A 25,259-nucleotide genomic window follows, 5' to 3' on the forward strand; every position below is an offset into this window, starting at 1 on the left:
TAAGAATGGATCGATTCTCATTCTTCTACATGATAGCCGCCAGTTGTGCCAGCACCATTTGTTGAAAATGCTATCTTTTTTCCACTGGATGGTTTTAGCCAGGAATAACTTCTTATCCCAAATTTCTATATGCCAGTGACCCCTGTGGTGGAATTAGGAAAAGGTTGGAAGAAGCTGAGGAAGAGGGAGGCCCCATGAGAGGACCAGCAGTCTCAACTGACCTAGACCCCTGAGATCTCTCAGACACTGAGCCACCAACCAGGCAGCATACACCAGCTGATATGAGGCCCCTGACACATATACAGCAGAGGACTGTCTGTTCTGGCTTCAGTGAGACAAGAAGCATCTAACCCTTGAGAGACTTGAGGCCTCAGGGAATGGGGAGGGCTGGTGGGATTGGGGGGTGGGGTGGAGTGAGGACATTCTTTTGGAGTCAGGTGAGGAGGAAGTATGGGATGAGGAGTGGCCAGGGGGCAGATCAGGAGGGAGATATAGTCTGAACTGTAAAAAAGGATTAAAGAATAAAAATAAATATTTTTTAAAAGTCTCAATGCACCTAATTAGAAAAATGCATAGGGAAAATATGCATTACCCTAGGGATAAATGCCAGTATCATACCACTGGGAATATCTTGCAGGGTGAGTCATCGTTATGGTTTGTCAGTTCCACAGCTGGGTAGGATTATGGATTACTTTTCTCCCCTGGCATCTTGCATAATTGGACTTAAGGCCCATGTAATCCAAGAGAACTCATGTCTGGTATCATAAACCTAGGCTTCCACCCATAGGTGGTAAAGTCATAGATAGTAAGGAAAAAATTACTACTATCACTTTTCTACGTCAATATAGCTTCTAACTGCTTTCCAAACATTCATTGTATAACATACCTACAGATAAATTAACTCTCAATCCTGATCTAAAAAGCTTTTGGCAGCAGATGGAGACTACTACAAAGATCCACAACTGGTCAATATGCAGAGAACAAATGACTATGGGGTGCCGAGTCCTAAACAGAGTATCTACAGCACAACCCTACACCTGAGGCTCAGAGAACACTGGGGAATAGAGAGAAGAGTCTCAGAGCCAAGGGACCACTAGGCATGACAGATAGGCCACGGCCATGAGAACACAACACTGTCATTGCCTAAGAAAGACTTGCATAATGAGCACAGCATTAGAGATGGATGAAGTTTCACAAAGGCCTACCCATACTCAGAACAATGGGCAGTCAATGGTTGTTATGAGAGAGAAAAAAATCACTATTTTCCAGGGATTAACTTCCCAATACATTATCCAATTTCAAGTGATTATCCCTAAACATATGTACATATCAGCAACACAAATGTAACACTAAACAAGTGGCTGTGAATGTGTACATGCATATGTATGAATATGGCAACAGCAATTACAGAAGAGATCATGAATCCAAGAAAGAGTGGGAAGAAGAGGGGTAGAATTGATGTAAATATAGTGCTTTCAAATCTGAAATTTTCAAAGTAATTCTTATCATCGCTAATTGCTCAGTATAAATAAAAAACATTTCACAAACTGGTAAATGCCTTTTCAAAGTCTTTTAAAATAAATGAAGTGGCAGAAAACTTGTTTTCAGTTTCCCATGACATTTGGGTAGGTCATAGGAGCAAAACTATGAACATCTTACTCTAAGAGCAAAACTAAAATATTAAGGCCAAGTTGCAAAGAGTGCACCTTTCGCTTATTACAAAGAATATCCTGTCAATAACCAGAATTACCTCCTTGGTTTCAATGTAAAGTATTGAGTTCCTTTTTATTAGACAAAATCTAGCCAAGGTTCAGTGACCATATGTTAAGATGTCAAGAAGATTAACAACACCAGATAATAGTAAATCACAAAAATTGGTATTAAAAATGCAAAGCCAAACACTGCCCAACTGTTTGTTGTGCAGTGACCCCACTTCTGTTCCCAGGAATATGAATATTGTCTAGGCCTTTGATACTGATGATTCATAAAATGGTGTCAAAACACACAGATGTGACTAAGGAGCCTCAGAGGTTCACACCACCTTATAACTCCATAGTCTGATTTTAGGTTTTATGTAGCAATTTCTAGGAATGATTCACCTTTATCCCATAGATTCTGAAAGACCATAACTAATGGTCAGCATCTTAATCTTTTTTATAATGCCTCAGTACTCTCAAAAAGACTTCTTCATGTTATTCTTATGGCTAAAAAATGCTATGACTTGCTTCTGGAAAGCCAACATTCATTACTGATGTGTTGTAGAGAAAGGTAAAAGAGAGCTGGATTAACAACTAATCTGTACTAACACGTTCAATGTAACTGGCTGTCCTCACGTGACCTATCCAGGCAGTATTTCCTCTCTGTGTTCATGGCACACTATACACTAGAGAAAGCACTTAACCATTGCTGAAATTACACTCTCAAAAGATTTGACTTCACCACAAGAATAAGTGCACACAGCTACTAAGAACTATATTTTACGAAGTCGTCATTTTTAATAGCTGAGTAGTACTCCATTGTGTAAATGTACCACATTTTCTGTATCCATTCCTCTGTTGAAGGACATCTGGGTTGTTTCCAGCTTCTGGCTATTATAAATAAGGCTACTATGAACATAGTGGAGCATGTGTCCTTGTTATATGTTGGAGCATCTTTTGGGTATATGCCCAGTACTACCTGGGTCCTCAGGTAGTACTATGTGCAATTTTCTAAGGAGCCACCAAACTGATTTCCAGAGTGGTTGGACCAGCTTGCAATCCCACCAGCAATGGAGGAGTGTTCCTCTTCCTCCACATCCTCACCAGCATCTGCTGTCACCTGAGTGTTTAATCTTAGCCATTCTGANTGGTGTGAGGTGGAATCTCAGGGTTGTTTTGATTTGNATTTCCCTGATGANTAAGGANGTTGAACATTTTTTTAGGTGCATCTCAGCCATTTGGTATTCCTCAATTGAGAAGTCTTTGTTTAGCTCTGTACCCCATTTTTTAATAGGGATATTTGATTCCCTGGAGTCTAACTTCTTGAGTTCTTTGTATATATTGGATATTAGCCCTCTATTGGATGTAGGATTGGTAAAGATCTTTTCCCAATCTGTTGGTTGCTGTTTTGTCCTATTGACAGTGTCTTTTGTTTTACAGAATCTTTGCAATTTTATGAGGTCCCATTTGTCGATTCTTGATCTTAAAGCATGAACCACTGGTGTTCTGTTCAGGAAATTTTTCCCTGTGCCCACATCTTCGAGGCTCTTCCCCACTTTCTCTATTATAAGTTTCAGTATATCTGTTTTTATTTGGAGGTCCCTGATCCACTTGGACTTGAGTTTTGTACAGGGAAAAAAGAATGGATCAATTTGCATTCTTCTACATACTGACCCCCAGTTGAACAAGCACCATTTGCTGAAAATGCTCTCTTTTATCCACTGGATGGTTTTAGCTCTTTTGTCAAAGATCAAGTGACAATAGGTGTGTACGTTCATTTCTGGGTCTTCAATTCTATTCCATTATTCTACCTACCTGTATCTGTACCAACACCGTCCAGGGTTTTATCACTACAGCTTGAGATCAGGGATGGTGATTCCCCCAGGAGTTCTTTTATTGTTGAGAATAGATTTCCCTAACCTGGATTTTTTTTGTTCTTCTAAATGAATTTGAGAATTGTTCTTTCTAACTCTATGAAGAACTGAGTTGGAATTTTGATGGGGATTGCATTGAATCTGTAGATTGCTTTGGGCAAGATGGCCATTTTACTATATTAATCCTGCCAATCCATGAGCATGGGAGATCTTTCCATCTTCTGAGATCTTCAATTTCTTTCTTCAGAGACTTGAAGTTCTTGTCACACAGATCTTTCACTTGCTTGGTTAGAGTCACACCAATGTATTTTATATTATTTATGACTACTGTGAAGGGTGTCATTTCCCTAATTTCTTTCTTAGCCTGCTTATCCTTTGAGTAGAGGAGGGCTACTGATTTGTTTGAGTTAATTTAATATCCAGTCACTTTGCTGAAGTGGTTTATCAGTTTTAGGAGTTCTTAAGCAAATGGATGGAACTAGAAAATATCATCCTGAGAGAGGTAGCCCAATCACAAAAGAACACACATGGTATGAACTCACTAATAAGTGGATATTAGCCCAAACACTCAAAATACCCAAGATAAAATTCACAGACCATATGAAGCTCAAGAAGAAGGAAGACTAAGGTGTAAATGCTTTGGTCCTTCTTAGAAAGGGAAACAAAATACTCATGGGAAAAAATATGGAAAAAAAAAAGTATGGAGCAGAGAGACTGAAGGAAAGGCCATCCAAAGACTGACATACCTGGGGTTCCATCCCATAGACAGTCACAAAATGCAGGCACTATTGTAGATGCCAAGAAGTGCTGCTGACAGGAGTCTGATATAGCTATCTCCTGAGAGGCTCTGCCAGAGCCTGACAAATACAGAGTTGGATGCTTGCAGCCAACCATTGGACTGAGCATGGAGTCCCCAATGCAGGAGTTAGAGAAAAGATTGAAGGAGCTGAAGGGGTTTGCAACCCCATAGGAAGAACAACAATATCAGCCAACCAAACCCCCCAGAGTTCCCAAGAATTAAACCACCAATCAAGGTGTACACATGAAGGGATCCATGGCTCCAGCTGCATATATAGCAGAGGATGGCCTTGTCATGCATCAATGGGAGGAGAGGCCCTTGGTCCTATGAAGGCTTGATGCCCCAGTGTAGGGGAATGCCAGGGCAGGGATGTGAGAGTGGGTGAATGGGTGGGGGAGCACCCTCACAGAAGCAGGGGGAGTGGGAGAATAGGAGGTTTTGGGAGGGGGGACCGGGAAAAGGGATAACATTTAAAATGTAAATAAAGAAAATGTCCAAAAAAAGAAAAAAGAAAAAAAAGAACTATATTTTACACAAATCTAAAACCCCAATACATCACATAGTGTTTGGCATACAACTAGGTTCTCAAATTTTTGAATAATGTGTTCTAATATTGCTAGAAAATTAGTGCTGACATAGTTATCATGAAATAATTAAAAGGAAAACTTCCTACAGTGATATTTAAATTATATTTATGAAACACTGTTGAAAGAAAATATATAAAATATAAAAAACTAAACTCACAAAGTAAGGAATTTCATGCTTACTCTAACATTTCTGCAGCATCTAAATCACCAAGTGAATGTTCTCTAACAGCAGCACCAGAAGGCACTTCTCTTTACAGTTAGAATGCCTTGCCACCTTCACGAGCATTAACCGAGTCTGTATCATCAATCTTTATTAACCGAGTCTGTGTCATCAATCTTTTTGTTGCTTTGTCTCTTTGTTTTTGTTGTCTTTCAAGATAGAGTGTCTCTGTGTATCCCTTGTTGTCCTGGAATTATTTCTGTAGACCAGTCCAGCCTTGAATTCACTGAGACCTGCCTGCCTTTGCCTCTCAAGTGCTAGGATTAAAGGTTTGTGCCATCACTGCCTGTCTCATTAATCCTTTAACAGCCTTCCTCAAAAAAAAAAAAAAAATCTAGTCACTATCCATTGCTAAGTACAAATTCAAGGAAATGCTTCAAAGAAAACAAGCGTCACAGAGCTGCAGTTGACTGCACATTAACTAAATGAGAGTTACATGCACTTTGAAAACATTTGCTTGTTACCTTAGGCTCAAAGGAGAGACTTGTTCCTAAGAAACCAGTTGGCTGAAGGAGACAGGCCCTGTCACTGCAGCTTTCACCCTACACACAATTCTTTGTGTACAAACTTTCTTTCCTTCATACATAATTTTAAGTTTGAGTTTCCAAATGTAATTACTGCATCACAAAATTAAAATAACTCTGACAACATAACAAAAATTTTAAAATATAAAATAACTGTCTTCTGTACTTGATTAGGACACTTAAGGTTGTCATTACCATATCCAGTAAATGCATGTCACTGTTCTTCACGTTTCGACCTGGGCTTAATAACATTCCAAAACATCTGAAAATATTGGGGGAAAAGAAAAGGAAAAATAAGGTATCAAGAAGAACATAGAGGTCCAGTGAGAAACAAGTCCTAACATAACTATATAACCTGAGGTTTGTATTCACAAATAGCTTTGTCTTTTCAAGAACATAATAGATTAAAAACCCAAGATACATAACAAAATTATATACAAATTATAAAGATAAGGTGTCAAAATTCTCGGGTCTTTATTTTACAAATAAATAACCAAGATCAGAAAATTTCCCAAAACTTATATTAAATTATTAATATAGTAGTAAGATATAAATCAGTTCCTAGAAAAATAAAAATTTTCATTTGCCTTATAGTTATTCCAAAACTACAGGTCATAATTAACTAACCCATACTTAATTCCTAGTAGCACATTAATTAATTAATAAATTAAGTTTTGCTCTCTCTGATTGGAGCTACATTAACAGAATAAAACTTTAGTACTCTGGTCCTTATGAATCATGTCCACCACATAGCATATATACTCAGTTGAGATAAAAACCAGTTACACAAGCTTCATCACTAACTGCTCTATCATACATACAATATTACCCAATACATGATTAAGATTATTACCTATTGCCCATGCTTCCTGGTCCTAATATAGCTTCAGGAATCTTACCAATACTACTTTATTTGGAAAAGGTTTTCATAAGCTCTAAACTGCTTTTTTAAAATTTCTAGGCTATCATTAGCTCTACTTTATGGGTAGATCAGTCATGTTCAGATCAGTTAAACAATACACCCAAATTTATATTACTACTAAATAGATCTTACAACTCAGTATGCACTGTGACCTGTCCAGGGCGTCATTCTGTCAAAGAACAGTCACACTTAACAGAATTTTTGACCAGAGCAACCCTAAAGTATAAACAATATGTCATGCAGAATTTTATATAGGGAGTAAAGAATACAACTAAATCAAGCATAAGCTTTTAAAATTAAAAAAGTAAAATGCCATGCGCTGCATAAGGAGCCCAATGGTAGGGAGGCTGCCTGGCACCCTGGGGTCCTAAGTTTGAGCCGCAACAACACTGTAAAACTAAAGTGTCGATTTTTATACTGGAGCTAGCAGTCTACACTTAGTTCTCCTTCCGGTTACACAAAGGCTTGCTTTCCTACCAGCACACTTCTGCACAGGTATGACTCCACTAAGTAGTGCCTATACTTCCTGCGAGTACTGGGAGTACCGTGCTCAAGGCTTCCTTTTGGTGTCTGGCAAAGGCCACACCTATACCAACAATAAAGCCTGTAAACTCGGATAATAATTCTCCAAACACATTCCTAGGCCACTGAAAACACAATCTATTCTAATATTCAAATTTTTAAATTACATTATCTCCTTTAAATGTATATGATTTTTGTATCAGTTCTTCTACTGTGGCCTTACCTCTTGTTAATAATAGTAATAATAATAATGTAATTGTTGTTCATGTGTTCATTTTGTGTCCTAAGTTCTCCTGCCTATTCTGTTCTCTCCAGTATCTCTTTGGGTTAACAACATGCTCCTGGATTTTAAACTTTTTAAAGTTACTGTATGAAAGTACTATAAAAATGCTTAAATCTATTTCTCAAAGCTCCTACCTAAATCAATGCCACAGTTTTTAATATAACCTCTCTTCTTTTGGTTGTTTTGGAAAATATAAAGTACTATACCATTACTTCTCAGTCACTTGGACATAAATGGTAAAACTACAATTACATTATCTTGGGGTAATAATTCTATATGACACTTTGCAGCAAAAAGACCTTGAAAGTCCAGATTCCCTTAACTAGTAATACCCATCACCTTAGTTCAGTGATCTCTGATGCACTCCTCTTTCCCTGGCTTATAAATAAAAGATACTGCCACCAGCCGGCAGTATGACATCGGGGAAGCACCTAACTATTACCCTTGGGCCTCTGCTTTTTCATCTAGAAAATGAGATAGGTAAACAGAGAAACTTTAAGTCCTCCAGCAATAAAAATACACATTTTTTATCAAGCCCTATTAGTAATTTCTAAAATTATACTTCATAAAAGCACATAAGACTTTTTATGAACACCATGAAAGTATCTATTAGGAATAAATATGTCAGGAAATATGATAGGTATTATTAGTACCATTATACCTAATGTCAATATTATATGGTTCTCTGAGGATTTCAGCGCTTTCAACTTTTTTTAACTAATTCCGTGAGCAAGGCAGGAAAGGAAACTGCTGTCTCACCTGTAATCTCAATGAGTGCACAGTCCACAGGAGAGAAAAATAGGTAAACAAGCAATCACTGTCAGATATGGTACATTCTATGATGCCAGTGTATTGTGTGTATGTATATGTTTTGTAGGGGTTATATGCTCATGGTGGTAGATTTCCTTGAGCTGCAGTTCAGGTGGTTGTATGCCACCTGATATGGGGTGTTGAGAATAAAACTCAGGGCTTCTGCAAGAGAAGTAGGCTCTTAACTGCCAGCCAGCTCTCCAATGCTCGCCTGCTTGTTTGATTGATTGTTTGTTTTTGAGATAGGGTATCATGCATTCCAGGCTGACTTAGACCTGCTATGTACATTGAATCTGTAGATTGCTTTTGATAGGATGCTATTTTTATGATGTTAATTCTACCAAGCCATGAACATGGGAGAACTCTCCATTTTCTGCCCTACTAAATTAAAATATTATTATTAGGTTTTTTTTCTCTTCCCTCAAAAGGTTCCAAACATTTTTGTAAATACTTTTTTCCCTCTCCAATACTTCCATTAAGGTGGTTGAAGAGATATTTCGGCATCTAAGAGCACATGCCACTCCATCCAGCCAACCTGAGTTCACTACCCAGCACCCACTTCAAATGGCTCACAATCACATGTAGCTCTGGCTCCAGAAGGTCTGATTTCCTTCCAAGGATACACACACACACACACACACACACACACACACACACACACACACACACACACACATGACAGACATGTGGACATATACATAAGCCCTTTTTAAAAAGATTCTATTAAAAATAAGAGATAAAATGTTATTAGCTAAGCAATGTTTTATTAGTAAAATAAAAACAATTTTACTCTTTCTGTAAGTATATAAATGTATTCTTAATTTATCTGCCTAAACAGGTCCCACAGATGTCAAAGGGAAAGGTTTTGGAAAGAAAAGCAAGATGCTCTCATTCACTGCTGCCTTATTAGCAAGCTATGTTTCTTACCAAGGTAAATACCATGCTGTAGCACCATGCCAAAAGAAATAAGAAAAAAACACCTTTGTAGCTCTTGCTTTGGTATAAATAAGTCTATATATGAGAAACCTGGAATGAGATAGACACATGGTAAAATCTACCAGCAGGAAGATGTTACCTTCTCAATTTCATGACACTTAAGGCTATCTAAAATATTTACTTGGGTTCTGTTGGCTTGTTTGTTTTGCTTCCCCAGAAAAGTATTAGAAGCTTTATCTGTGGGACTGGCTGATATCATAAGAAACGAATTAATTAATTAATCCAATTAATCTGTCAACTGAGATCCAACAATGGAATAGAGCACACAATACTCTGAACAGGAAAGGCATACTACAAAGAAATTCTTCAAGACTGGAGAGATGCCTCAGAAAATTAACAGCGCATACTGTTCTTCCAGAGGACCCACGTCTGACTCACAGCATCCACAACCACCTGCCATTCTAGTCACAGGGAGACCAACTCCTCCAGCCTCTGAGAGCACCTACACTTCTGTGCCTATATCCCTACACAAGCACACAGACATAATTAAGAATTATAAAAAAATTAAAATTTTAAAAAGAATCATTTACTGTAATAGAAGGATAAAGGGAAAGTATCCCAAGTGAAAGTAAAATTGAAAAGGAGGAGGAAGATTTTTTCCTGACATTCAGATCGTCCTATAAAGGCAAATGTAATTGCAGCCCTTTAGATAGCAAAACTTGCTGTACCCTCCAGGGAAAGTCAATATGCTGGCAGCTAGGTCTGCCAGCAGAAAAGCAAAGAAAATCAAGATTCCTGGTGCCAACCCGTATCCAATGTTGTACAGACCCTAGAGCCCACTATGTCCATATTGAGAGGTTCGCATGGTTGTCTCAGTGTGCCAAAACCAAAGGCATGAAACCATGGAGAGAATGCATGCATGTACAACTAGCATCCAGCAACATTCCCAGATCTGTGGCAAAAACAAGAAAATTTATCACAGCACATCAGAAGGGGAACACACCTTCTCCCGGAAGTGTCCCTCCAGCACCCTCTACTGTCACTGTTGAATATTGTGTTTTCTGGAAAAGGAGAACTGTCTAAAGTTCCATGAATCAGGTATGAGAGATTTGGAGACAAGAATAAACTGACAAGTGACATACAGAATACTATTAAGATTTCACAGTTTACACAAATATTTAAACCAAATATTGAGAAATGGTACTATAACATAGTAGTATGCTGTTTATCAAATAAATAAATAAATAAATAAAAGAAGTCTGAGGTCTGTAGATCTTATTAATTTCCTAAATGTGATACTGAACTATAGCTATGCAAGGGTTTTCATTGGCAAGAACTGGATACCTGCACATGAAACCTCTTTGTAATGTTGATATAATTACCTCCACATCTATACATTTTTAAACTAAGAATTTTGTTCTAGTTAACTCCACCAAGCAGGGGAGCACATACCTTTAATCCCATTGGTCATAGGCAAAGGCAGATGAATCTTTATTAGTTCAAGGCCAACCTGGTCTACACTACAAGCTCCTAGCCAACCAAGAATAGATAGTAAGAATCTATTTCAAATGGCAATCCAAAACAAACAAATCAACAACAACAAAATGAACTCTTAAGACATCAATCAACATACACATTACAGAAGCCGGGCATGGTGGCGCACACCTTTAATCCTAGTTGTAGGCAAAGAAAAGCATAGACTAAGAATAAAGAGCTAGAAAAAAAATGTGTGTGTGTGTGTGTGTGTGTGAGAGAGAGAGAGAGAGAGAGAGAGAGAGAGAGAGAGAGAGAGAGAGAGAGAGNAGAGAGAGAGAGAGAGAGAGAGAGAGAGAGAGAGAGAGAGAGAGAGAGAGAGAGAGAGAGCGCGAGAACACAAAGATTAGCAACAAGGACAATAATGTCAGAGAAAGTAAACATCAAGAAAATATAAAGAGATAATAAAGTTCATTATTAATAAAGGGCCAATTCAACAAGATGCAACAAATGTAACCATATTTTCCAAACATGGGACCTTCCAAATACATAAAAGCACGCATTATTAAATATAAAGGGAGAAGGATACTCAAGTATAGTAAATGGGTCAGACTTGGACTTCTCTAAGTGGACAAATCATTCAAACAGAAAATCAACAAGCAAACATGTAAACTGAGTCATGGAACAAAGCAAACGGACTTAATATACTGAAAACATTTCATACAATACCTGTTGAGTATACATTTTTATCAACATTCAGAAGGCTGAGACAGGAGAATTCCTGCAAGTTTAAGGCTATCCTGATCTACACAAGTGAGTCTCAAGCCAGGCAGCGCGACAGGAAGTAAAAGAATGTGTTCCAAAGACACAAACAAGAGAGTGATATAGGTAAAGGCAAAACTTCCTGAATATGACTCTAATAGTCCAACACATACAAGCATGGATTGTACATGAGACTATATCAAAATTAAATACAAATTAAATCAAATTAAAAATGATTACCAGCATAAAGAGACTGCCTACAAGCTGAGAGAAAATCTTTGCCACATTTTTGTCTGGCAAGGAATAACATACAACACTACTGTCTTCCAAGCTCCCATCAGAATGACCCAGTAAGCTCCTCTATGGTGCTCAATTGTGTTCTGACTCCAAAATTTCAAAATCTTCCACATTTCTCAAAACCACAACACAGTCAGGTCTGTCACAGCAATAGCCCACTCTGGGAACAGCTTCAGCATTATTTACTGTTGTGCCACTGTAATGAACCACCAGGGCTAAGGCAACTTAAAGAACAAAGAGTTTATTTGGTCTTATGGCTCTAGAGAGCTAATTCTGTGATTATGCAGTGAAGGTGTTGCAGCAGCAGAGGGGAGCTGTGAGCTCACAGCTTGAACCAGAGTCACAAAGCAGGGAGACAACCTGAAACAACAGCAGTCCTTAAACTCTCAAAGCCAGCCTCCAGTGATATACTTCCTCTAACAAACAAGACCTCCCTAAACTTCCCAAACAGCACCATCAACTGGGATTTAAGTGTTCAAATGCCTGATATTATTGGAGAAATCTCATTCAAAACCCACACCTGACAACCTTCATTCTATCCCAAGACATACTATCCTGGGAATCACATAGAGGTGAAAGGAGAAAGCCACTTCCATGACTCTGCTATAGTACACATATTCAAACATCAGTCATGCATACATATACAAACAAAAATTTTAAAAATAAAAATTGAGAGTGGCCAAGAAAAATCTAAGCAACACACAAAAAGATAACCCTAGAAACAGAACAGTGCAGAAAAATCTCTTCCCTCAGGGCTTACAGCTTTATATGTCACATTTATATGTCAACATGGGTAAGTCAGGAAAGGAAAATACAATGGATATTGTTGAGACAGGGAGCAGTTCTCATTTCTCTTCTTTTAAAATATACTACATTATTACAGACAGAGTTAATGTAGTACATGTTTCAAGACATTTAGCCAATAAAAATTTTATATACTTCATTATCTTTCAAATTGAAGCAGGAAAGAGAAACATGAATTTTAGTAGTAGACAGACTCAACTCAGAATCATCTGTCTGACCACAGTAAGGTATTAAACCTCTATGCCTCATGTTGCTCAACTGTGAAACAAACACAATCACAGCATCTACACCATAGGTCACACTGCCTACCACAATATACAGAAAAGAAGGGTTAAGTAAGGTTCAAGTACCTAACTATAAGACTCTGTATGGCAAGTACTGTGCTAGGAGCCGAGATAAACAAAATAGTATTTTCTGATAAAGGGGCTGAGAGAGACAGCAGCAGTATATCAATATCAAATATGAAATATCACTATATGAAGTGCCTGCAATTGAAAAAATAAAGAAGTAGCTTGTTTCGTATTAAATCTGAAGTATTAAAAAAACCTAATAATTAGAATTCCAGATGGGTGTTGTGTGCACCTGGGATTTAATGTATTATTCTTTCTACTTTGGAATATAATGGAGATTTCATATTTTTAACTTTGATATATTTTTTAAATAAATTTTATTTTCTCTTTGACAAAAACAAATGCTCATATTATGTAATCTGAACTATATTCTTTCACTTCAACTGTCTATTACAAAATAACTGTTAGTACCTGTGTAGACGCCAGTGTTAAGAATTCTCTTGATAAGACTGCCACCTACTGGATTGATCGAATTCTACCACTTACAGTTTATGATTTAAATACATTTGGCATAATAAAAGGCAAGGTTTTGTTTCTTTTGAAAACAGGTTAAACTAAGTATTTATAAAATCTCCCCTATCACAGATAATTTTGCCAAAGGAAGCATTGTTTGATCAAGACAATTCCTAAAGCAATTTCAAGCCAATTCCCATATACTAAGAAATCAGCTTAAGAAAGAGAAGAGAAGAGAAGAGAAGAGAAGAGAAGAGAAGAGAAGAGAAACCAAATAATTTAAATGAATTTATTAACCACTACTAATTATAACCATAGATGAAAGTATGAGATTATCATTAAGATAGTTATATTATTTTACCTGCTATAAGAATCAACTCAAAATGGATAAGAGACCGTATAATTTTGAGCTATTAAAAAAAAAACACAAGCAGAAAACAGTTCAACATAAAAGGATAGGCAATGACTTCCTGACTAGAACTCCAATAGCCCAGGCTATAATAGCAAGAATTGGCAGATGAGACTACGCACATTAATAAGCTTCTGTAAGGGTGACAAGTACCAGAGGAAGTTTAAGTAGTTATCCATGTGTCAAGCGATTGATTTTCAAAACATATAGAAAATAAAACCTAAGAGCCAGAACAAATAACCCAATCAGTGAATGAGCAAATGACCCAAGCGGTCCTCAAATAAAGTACAATAACCAATAAGTCCATGAGAAATGAGCAGCAGCCTTTAAGAGTAAACACAAATAAAAACTACACTGAGATTCCATCTTAGTCCAGGTAAAATGAATGGCAAGCACCAAGAAGATAAGAAATAAATACTGTCAAAGATGAGAGGGTTAAGGTGCAAATTCCTCATTCACGCTTGAGGGGGATGCAAGTTAGTGCAGCCATTGGAGAAATCACTACCAGTTCCTCACAAAACTAGAAACAGAACTACTGCCCACTTCTATTGCACCACTCTAGTGTAGACTCGGAAGGAAATGAAGGGGTCAGAGTCAACAAACAACCTGTGTGCCCATGCTTACTGCAGCACTATTAATAATAACCAAGTTGTAGAGTATGCCTAGGAGCCTGCGCTGAATGACTGGACAAAGAAACTGTACACACTGGAGTCATAACCTAAAATGGGAGTAACAGAGAAGTATAAAGGGAAGTATTTGGGAAAGGGAGCAAAACAAGATGAGAGGGCATCAAGAGAAGGTGATAGAGTGGATATGACAGCAGCACATGTGTACATGAACGCAATGGTATATGTGGAGCACACTAACAAAACAGTTATCTAGGAGGTTGAGGAAATATTGCTATATTAAAATAATCATTCTGTGATAAAATTTGTGTAGTCTCAAACATATATAATTTCTCTTTGTCAATGTATAAGGAAATAGAGGGCTGGAGAGATGGTTCAATGGTTAAAAGAATTAACTGTTCTTCAAGAGGACATGAGTTCAATTCCCAGTGCCTCGTCAGCCACTAAAAACTTTATATAACACCAGTTCCAAAGGAATCCAATACCCTCTTTTGGCATCTTCACACACAACATCGACAAGGTGCAGAGACATACATGAAAGCAAAACATTTCATACAGATAAAATAAAAATAAGTAAATATAAGAAATAGGGAATCAAGAGAGGTGGCTTAGCAGTTAAGAGCACTGAATTATCTTCCAAAGGACCTGGGTTCAATTCCCAGATACACATGACAAATCACAATATCTGTAAGCTCTAGTTTAGGTGGTCTGATACCCTCATCTGGCCTCCAGTGGTACCATACACACACATGGTACACAGGCATACATGCAGGCAAAACACCCATACACAGAACATAAAGAATAGAGGTTGCCTGTTATGGTGTCACCTGCAGTAATGACAGCACTTATGAAGAGGAGGCAAGGAGATCAGTAAATCCAAGGTCATGTTTAACTACATACAGCTCAGTATCAGTCTAGTGTACATGGTATCCTATCTCAAACATAGATAGATAGATAGATAGACAGATAGATAGATAGATAGATAGATAGATAGATAGATAGATAGATAGATAGATAGATAGATAGATAGATAGATAGACAGACAGACAGACAGACAGACNGATGGATGGATGGATGGATAGATAGATAGATGGATAGATAGATAGATAGACAGACAGACAGACAGACAGACAGACAGACAGACAGACAGACAGATAGATAGATAGATAGATAGATAGATAGATAGATAGATAGATAGATAGATAAGATAGACAGAAAGATTGACAGATCATGGATAGTACTTGTCTAACATTTACAAGGTCTTGGCTTCAATCTCTATCACAAAAAGAGGAGGGAGAAGGAAAAGAAATAATAAAAAACAATATAGTAGGTGGTTAAAAATTACTTTTAAAAACAATTATAACATGTATAAATCTTTGGAAATGTCTGATAATAATAACATATAATAATTCAAAAGGTTTCTCTCAAATAATTTAAGCAGCAGAAGTTGAGATGTTGTGCTCTGGAAAAAATATATGTACTCTAAGAAGCTTATGTGCTGACAGACACTAAAGCTGAACATTACTGAAGAGGATGAATAAAATTATTTCACAAATGTAATAGGCAAATGTAACATTCCTGTTACTATTTTCTATTTTATTTTACTAACCAAGTTAGTAAAGAAACTAAAATATGGCACTCAACTATACATACATTCATCAAGGTTACTCTATTTAAGCTAATTGAAACAGAAATGAATGCTAAGTCAAAAAGGACATTTAACGAGGATCATTGTTTGGGTTGTTTTTTTTGTTTTTTAGTTTTTGGTTTGGGGGTTTTTGTTTGTTTGTTTTTGTTTGCTTGTTTTTTGTGGTTTTTTTGGTTTTTGTTTTGTTTTGGTTTGGTTTTTGGTTTTTCGAGACAGGGTTTCTCTGTATAGCCATGGAACTCACTTTGTAGACCAGGCTGGCCTGGAACTCAGAAATCCGCCTGCCCCTGCCTCCCGAGTGCTGGGATTAAAGGCGTGTGCCACCACTGCCCAGCTTTCTTTGTAGTCTTAAAATGTTCCTTTACAAACTACTTACTAGTTATAAGTGGGGAAAGGTTAACAGTGAAGAAATCAGACTTATTGCTCTTGAAGAGAACCTGGGTTCAGTTCCCAGCACCCACATCATATCTCACAACCTTCTATAACTCCATTCAGCTCCACAAGAGCTGATGCCTTCTTCTGGTTCCCTTGGGTACTGTATGTATATGGTGCAAGGACATAAAGGCAGGCAAAACACCATACAAACAAAAAATGGAACCAAAAATTTAATTATATACATATACATGTGGAGAGAGAGAGAGAGAGAGAGAGAGAGAGAGAGAGAGAGAGAGAGAGAGAGAAATACACATATCCTTTGGACTGTAAAGATAGCTTAATCAGTAAAGTGCTGACAGTATATATACGAGACCTGAGTTTGATTCCCAAAACCAAGGTTATAAAGCAAGTATGGTCTCTGGATGGCCATCCAGAGAACGCCCTACCTTGGGATCTATCCCATCAACAGACACTAAAACCAGACACTATTGCGTATGGCAAGATGTGCTTACAGACAGGAGCCTGGTATGACTGTCCTCTGAGAGGCTCTGCCAGCATCTGACTAAGACAGATGCAGATACTCACAGCTAACCATGGGACTGAGCCTGGGGACCCCTATAGAAAAGACAGGGGAAGGACTGAAGGAGCTGAAGAGGACTGCAACCCCACAGGAAAACCAACAGGGACTAAACACCAACCAAAGAGTATACATGGGTGGGTCCATGGCTCCTGCTATGTATGTGCAGAGGATGGCCTTATCTGGAATCAGTGGAGAGGAGGCACTTGGTCCTGTGGAGGCTTGTTGCACCAACATAGAAGGATGCTAGAGGGTTGAGGCAGGAGTGTGTAGGTGGGTGGGGAGTACCCTCTTAAAAGCAATGGGGAGAGGGGATGGGGTGGGGGATTTGTGAAGGGAAGACCACGAAGGGGAACAACATTTGAAATGTAAATAAACAAAATAATCATTTAAAAAGCAAGTACAGCAATGTGTACATTATTACAAAGCCTGGAGACAAGGAGAGAAACAGATCCTTAGGGCTCAGGGGTCAGCTATCCTAGCCTAACCAACAAGCTCCAGGTCAATGAGAGACCCTGCCTCAAAGGTAGACAGCACCTGAGGATTCCTGAACAATACCTGAGACTGGGGCCTCCACACACATGTACACATGCACATATGTACATATGCACAGAGACAAAGACACACACACAAATACCAAATATATATCTTTAGAAGATACAAGATTAAATAACTGATTTCCCTAGATGTAAATAAGTGTTAAACAAAAAAGGGTGGTATGCCTGGGGATCCAACCCATCATCAGCCACCAAACCCAGACACTAATGCATATGCCAGCAAGATTTTGCTGCAGGGACCCTGATATAGCTGTCTCGTATGAGGCTATGCCAGTGCCTGGCAAATATAGAAGTGGATGCTCACAGTCATCTATAGGATGGAACACAGGGCCCCAAATGGAGGAGCTAGAGAAAGTACCCACAGAGCTGAAGGGGTCTGCAACCCTATAGGTGGAAAAACATTATGAATTAACCAATACCCTCAGAGCTTGTGTCTTTAGCTTCATATGTAGCAGAAGATGGCCTAGTCAGCCATCATTGGGAAGAGAGGCCCCTTGGTCTTGTAAACTTTATATGACCCAGTACAGGGAATGCCAGGGCCAAGAAGTGGGAGTAGGTGGGTAGGGGAGCAGGGCGGGGGAGGGTATAGGGAACTTTTGGGATAGCATTTGAAATGTAAATAAAGAAAATATCTAATAAAAATAAAAATAAAACCATTTAAGCAATATGAAAAAAAGGGGGTAGTATGAACAAGGGGGCTGAATCAGTAGGAGGAGCTCTGGAGGGAGGAAGGAGGGAGGTTGGAGTGGTAGAAACACGGGCAGTACAGCAAAGATCCAATCTGAAACACGTTAGCAGTGCCAATACCAGGGTGAGGTATGACAAAGGACAAGTGCTTACCTCTCAATAGCTAATTCTTTGTTAGACAGCTGCTGAACTGTAATCACAACCTTCTTCTCTATTCCTTGCTTTATTTTGAAATAAAATTTATCTCTATCCTTAGGTACAGGACTGAAATATTTAAAAAGAACAAAAATTAGTAACAGAAAAAGATAATATAACATTCTAAAACAAGAACCAAATAACAAGAGATTAAACCAAGAATACTATATTCTTTGTGGTTTTCGTTTGTTTGCTTGTTTGTTTTTATTTGTTTTTGTTTCTCCGTGTAGGTGGCCTGGAACTCACTCTATAGACCAGGTTGGCCTTGAACTCACAGATCCAGCTTGCCTCTGCCTCCTTTGATGCTGGGATTAAAGGCATGTACCTGCACAGCACAGCAAGAACACTATATTCTTTTTTTTAAGATTTATTTATTTATTATATNTAAGTACACTGTAGCTGTCTTCAGACACTCCAAAAGAAGGAGTCAGATCTCATTACAGATGGTTGTGAGCCACCATGTGGTTGCTGGAATTGGAACTCCAGACCTCTAGAAGAGCAGTCAGTGCTCTTACCTGCTGAGCCATCTCTCCAGTCCAAGAACACTATATTCTTAAGACATATTGAATCTCACTTCATACAAATAGAAAACAATTTTATAACTAGCAACATAGTTTCTAGAAATTTTGATCATGGATTACAAAAGCCTTATAATTTTATCTCCCAATCAAGGTTGAATGCAGTATCTAAAACCATGACAACATGGTATAATTTCAAATTTAGCTTTTAAAGTATAACAAACTTTAAAATGATTCTTATTTAATTTTTGAAGACACATTCTAATTCAGCTGCTGGTGATCACCTGTACCCATACCATAATTAAGCTCAAGGCAAAAAATAGTAAGAACGCATTACTCTTTTAAGCACTAAAAATTTAAGACTACTTTTACATATCCAATTAAATATAAATAAAAGATAGACAAAATGATACAGGTCATACATATCAAGCTAATTAAAATATAGCAAAAGATAACGTAGCTATTCCCACAATGAGCAAATAAAACTTACATGCTTACATGCTTACAAGACATATAAGTTGTCTTTTTGGAAAGAGAAAAAAACAGCAACTTACTCAATCTGACACTCACTTTTTTTATTGGTAAAAATACAAGTGACTATCTAGCAATTATTGTTAGAAAATAAAAACAATAAAGGTCCAAGTGTAGTTATGCACACCTTTAATCCTAGCACTTGGAAGGAAGATGGGAGCAGATCTCTGAGTCCAAGGCCAGACAAGGGCTATGTAGTGAGATCCTGACTCAAAAAAGACACTGTTAATGTATATGGATGATTGTTAAATAGAATAGCCACTTTCTATTAATTACTTACTTTTAAACTGAAAAAATTTACTGTATATATTTAAAAAGTGGTTAAACGATGGTCAAACCATATAATATGCTAACAGCAGCCACAAAAAAATAATTTTGGTGAAGAATATTTTAATAGGGGGCTGAGGAGTTGGATTAGTGGTTAAGAGTACGCATTGCAAAGAAAGAACCTGGGTTCTGTTTCTACATAGCAGCTCAAAAACACCTGTAACTCAGTCCCAGGGGACACTTTATCAAAATGTGATTCTCTGTGGCTATCAAAATTACAGCCTTGTGCCCAGTTTTTATGATTTTAGTTAATGTTCTGTATCATCAGATTCTTTTAATCATTACATTTATTTGACTATCTGAGAAGTTTGAGAACAGTGAACTATGACCACTCACCAGCCAACTATTTCTTGACCTATCTTAAGCTTGATGTGAATACAACCTCGTGTCTAGAAAGCATGCTCGTGAATACTGTATTTCAGGCACAATGCTAACTTTCTTTTGAGATTACTCTTTTCAGATATCCTCACCTAAAGTTTCCTTTTCCATCATCTTCTTTGACCTCCAAGGAGACACTGAAGGTAAACACATCACTGTCGGGAGTCGGGATGACTGAGTCTTTAACATCAGACACTTGTCTGGAAGAACGTTTGAATGCAGTGCAGAAACTATATAAAATTCTGCTTACCTAAAACATGAAAAGGAACTACAATTAGACAAAAGCCTAAATGAACCATAATAGCCTTCTCTCTCATTCTGTTAGTCTGTAACTTTCTATACCAACAATTTACAGAAAGTAAATACAGAGTAAGCATCAATCGACCACTGGTCAGTATATACTAACAGTTTCATTAGTTATGCACTAAAAAATAGTGGGTAATTAACTATATATTGTAAATACAGATCATTCTAATTCTAGATTATTATATATGAAGATTATCATTAGCATGGAATCCATGAAAATATATTGCTTAAGTATCCCTCAAAAAAGCACACTAATCCCATATATGATATCATAACGATATGAAAACAGCAATAATGCATGATTTCACAGGCTTAAATTCAAGTCTGGTGGGTTTCACACCTACATAGGTAAGATTCACATTGAAAACTATCAGTATAAACCTCAGAAACCAGAAATGAAAATTAAAGAACTGCAGCTAGGATCTGAACAACAGCAGCAGGCCCAGGTCCACTCAGGAATGACAATGAGTTGGCACCGTTAACTGTGATTAAGGACCTCACTCACTAACAAAATGTATAATAGGCATGACTAGAAAAAAAAAAAAACAACTCAAGAATCAGAGATCATTTCATTATTAGGAAATATTTTCTTTGAAAGGGTTTTCTCAGCTGATGACTGATTAAAACAATGCAGCCGGGCAGTGGTGGTACACACCTTTAATCCCAGCACTTGGGAGGCAGAGGCAGGTGGGTTTCTGAGTTTGAGGCCAGCCTGGTCTACAGAGTGAGTTCCAGGACAGCCAGGGCTACACAGAGAAACCCTGTCTCGAAGAAAAAAAAAAAAAAAAGACAATGCAATATTCCCTCCAAAGAAACTGCTTACCTGTGCTACATATACCATTTGTCATGGGAAAATGAATCACATTATTTTATTCTATTATTTATCAAAGCAATTTCTCCCCAATATAAGCAGCAGGGGTCTTTTGGGTGCCATATATATGAAAGGTTGCTCTGTTAGGGAAAACAGATAGTTTGCTATCATAAATCAAAACTAATCTCTTCTATACAGCCTCAGATGTGGCTTAGCAGGTAACTGACTCAGCTAATACTAATCCCACTTAGTTCTGTATAACCTTATGAAGCAGCCAGCAAGTGTTTATACTTTCTGCAAAGCAGGAAAGTGGGTGGAGTCTGGAATTCTAAGTCAAGGGCTTTTAAAGGAAGCTGCATTGTTTTGATTTGTTCTGTTATTAATGACTTGCTCTCACAGAGCAGTAAAGAGGCTCAGACTCGATGAATGAATGTGTATGTGAACCTAGACTACATGAATATGTCCAAGTGTACTCATACTGAACACTAGCCTCCCTACAAAAGAATTATTTAACTTAATAGACATCGTTCAAATATTCTTGTTTCGTTTCTTTTTTAAATATATCTAATTATTATTATTATTAAAAAATATTTTTTATAGTCCAGTCGTTATCCCCCTCCCAGTCTGTGCCTCCTCCCCCAATGAAATGCTGATATTTTAAAAGTTAATAAACATCAACTTTAAAAACAAAAATCCAGTGGTTAAAAGCACTTGTTGCTCTTGCAGAGGACTCAAGTTTGGTTCCCAGAACCCATGTGACATCTCATATATGTCTATAATCCCACTTCAACACCTCTTCTGATATCTGAAGCCTCCTGCAGGCATATTCACAGATGCACATACAATCAAATGATTTTTTTTTAAGCCAAGTACGGTGGCTCACACCTGTACTGCCAGCATTAGACCACTGAGACAGGATTGTCACAAGCTAGATTTAGGTACAGAAACCTGTGTCCAAAAAGCAAACAAACAAAAAAGATAAACTGAACTAATTTAGGTTCACAAAAGAAGCTATACTCATTTATTAATGTCTCTAGACTACAAAATATTGCAATGAGAGGATCCAGAAGTAATTATAAAATGAGTGTAGTATACATCTTCCCAATGAATAATCACAAACAAGGTGTTAACTGAAGTCCTTAGTTTCTATTTAGAACACCCTAAGCTTCAACAAGCTAGACACTGGGCCGTAACACTGAAGTTGCCAGCCTTTCAGCATCCAGCATCTGATATTAGGAGGAGCTGAAGAACTTTAGTGTTTTCACTCAGTGTTTTGGAGCATAAGCGATTTCCAGGATGAATAGTGAAAATGTTTGTATATATATGCTTTTAGTGTCAGGTCACTATAGTGACTGTGAAATTTTATTTGTATTTTTGTTCTTATTTATGGCTCGATTTTTCTCTAAAGTAACAAAGAACTATAAATACTACACTTTCTAAAAACTATTCTTGCCCCTGGATCCAAAATGTGTCAGAATTAACATCTCAAACTACGTGCTAGAAACACCAGACTTCAAGCCTCTCAGCCCATCAACACATTGGATGAAGAACATGGTGAAAAGGGAGCAGTTAAACAAAGTTCCTATTGTCGGTACTCACTCTGGGAAATGCAAGTAAGATTTTACTGAATAGTATAACAAAATTCTTAATTTCAATGAACATATTAATCTAGGAAACACTGTTTTTTAAATTTACTTAAAACAAAAATTTCCTTCCAATAGAAGAAACTGTCAGCACTGTTGATCTGCAATTGTAGTTCAGTGGTACCTTGATCATAAACAAGATGCTGCAATTGAATGCTGCAATTGACCTCAGCACTTACAAAAAAATGAAATTTGTTGCATCAAATGGAATACATCATTTCATTTTTCTGATTTTGTTTAATTCGTATATTCTGGAATTCGCTTTTTCTTGCATATAAATAAAAGCATCCTACATTGTAAATCAAGTTGTCCTCAAACTCTTTTTTTTATTATTATTATTTTCTTTATTTACATTACAAATGCTATCCCAAAAGTTCCCTATACCCCCCACCCCCCTCAAACTCTTAATAGTCACACTTTCAACAATTATTAGACTACCCTAAACTACTTTTCCAATACCAAATTAATTCTTAAATTCTTAACATTTTTAACACTAACAGCTCTACACAAATACTCCTGCAAGCATTTACAGCTATTGTTGACAGTAGAACCATATTTATAGCACAACATTTATAACTATAAAATATTTTAGTTATCACCTTATGGGTTTGAATAAACAAAGAAAAATAATAAAAGCAGTAACTGATATTAACAAGAAGTGAAGCCCTCAAGCCTTATGCACATAAAATAATAAACTTACTCATTAAACAAACTTTTAAGCTTTTTCTTGCAAAAAGTAACAATCTAGGTGCTATGAATACACTGAAAAACTTCCAACAAATACAAATAAGTTGTGATTAGGTTGAGCAAGAATCATTAAGTCAGTCAAAATCACAAATGTTAGCCTACATTTCAAATTTCACTCTAATGACATTAATTTAAATGTCATGTCTCACAAATTACTATTTCACAAAAAAAGGTTAATATTGTGTGTGAATTCTAGAGTCAGTGGGCAGGAAAAAAAAAGGTGATGCAGGTATTAGTAAGGTAAAGCTCAGAAACACTGATTATCAACATTAGTTCTTAGAACACTGAACAACCAATTATGTAAAGTAAATTCAAATGCATATCATGGCAAACACTTCAATACATAACACATTATTAAAGCACACACTCACAAAAATAATCTAAAATAGGCATTTTTCTGTAGAAGGCAAATGTTTATTGACAAATAATACAGAAGAATTGTTTCTACAGAAACCATCTACAAAAAACACTAGACACATAACTGGGTATCTGACTGGTGTTGCTGGGAATAGGGGTTACACAGACATAAGCAACAAGGGACAGACTACAATCTTAACTACTGTAGAATTTTAATACTTTTATTTTCTTTATTTCAGTATTTTCCAAATAACGAATATTACACAGTTAAAAGTTCAAATGTTACTATTTAATGACAAAGTACACACACACACACACACACACACACACACACACACACACAGTTCCTTTTTCAAAAATAAAAGTTCAAATTAATATCCACACAATCTATTCTTTAGAAATACTAATTACCAAGGAATGTTCATTCAAGAAATAAATGTGGGGCTGGAGAGATGGCTCAGTGATTAAGAGCCCTGGTTGTTCTCGGATCAGTCCCCAGCACCCACACGGCAGCTCACAACCGTCTGTAACTCCGTTTTATTCTCGGTTCAGTCCCCAGCACCTACACAGCAGCTTACAACTCTCTGTAACTATTTTATTCTCGGTTCAGTTCCCAGCACTCACACGGCAGCTCACAACTGTCTATAACTCTATTCTCAGGGATCTGATGGCCTTCTATATTCTGCAGGCACTTCATGCACATGCTGCACAGACATGCATGCAAGCAAAACATCCATACACATAAATAAGTACATTAGTTTTAAAAAACAAAGAAAGAAAGGTAGGTATGTAGATAAAAATATCACTCCATGAGAAAAGCATATAACTGGGTCTGGTAGGTACTCGACTTTAATACCAGAACTTGGGAAGTAGAGGCAGGTAGATCTCTATGGGTTACCTAGTGAATTCCAGGCCAGCAAAGGCTATTATAGTTAGACCCTATCGAAAAAGTGAAAAAAGAAAAACAATGTGTTAATTTTTTTTAAGTTAACAACTTGCTTGAATGCATTATCATTGAAAATAACCAAAATAGTTATAAAAAAAAAATACTGAGCAGGCATTATTGCCTTTAATCCCAACATTCAGGAGTCAAAGGCAGGCAGATCTCTGAGTTCTGGGCCAGCTTACCCAATAGATCAAGTTCCAGGACAGCCAGAGATACACAAAGAACCCTTGTCTCAAAAAAAAAAGGAAAAAGAAAAGGAGAGAGAGAGAGAGAGAGAGAGAGAGAGAGAGAGAGAGAGAGAGAGAGAG

General features: G+C 37.2%; 1 protein-coding gene across 2 annotated transcripts in view; it reads right to left on the reverse strand.

The window, feature by feature from the left end:
* Window positions 1–25,259, reverse strand: part of Rabgap1l (RAB GTPase activating protein 1 like) — a 548,268-nt gene that overhangs the window by 451,574 nt on the left and 71,435 nt on the right. For both annotated transcript variants that reach the window (XM_021197282.2, XM_021197283.1), the window contains exons 6-8: window positions 20,234–20,391; window positions 18,346–18,456; window positions 5,897–5,963 (exon numbers count right to left, since the gene is read on the reverse strand). In XM_021197282.2, coding sequence (XP_021052941.1) covers window positions 5,897–5,963; window positions 18,346–18,456; window positions 20,234–20,391 — 336 coding nt within the window. The remainder of the gene's footprint in view (window positions 1–5,896; window positions 5,964–18,345; window positions 18,457–20,233; window positions 20,392–25,259) is intronic.

This window comes from Mus pahari, chromosome 5, assembly GCF_900095145.1.
Source record: "Mus pahari chromosome 5, PAHARI_EIJ_v1.1, whole genome shotgun sequence".
Lineage (NCBI taxonomy): Eukaryota > Metazoa > Chordata > Mammalia > Rodentia > Muridae > Mus > Mus pahari.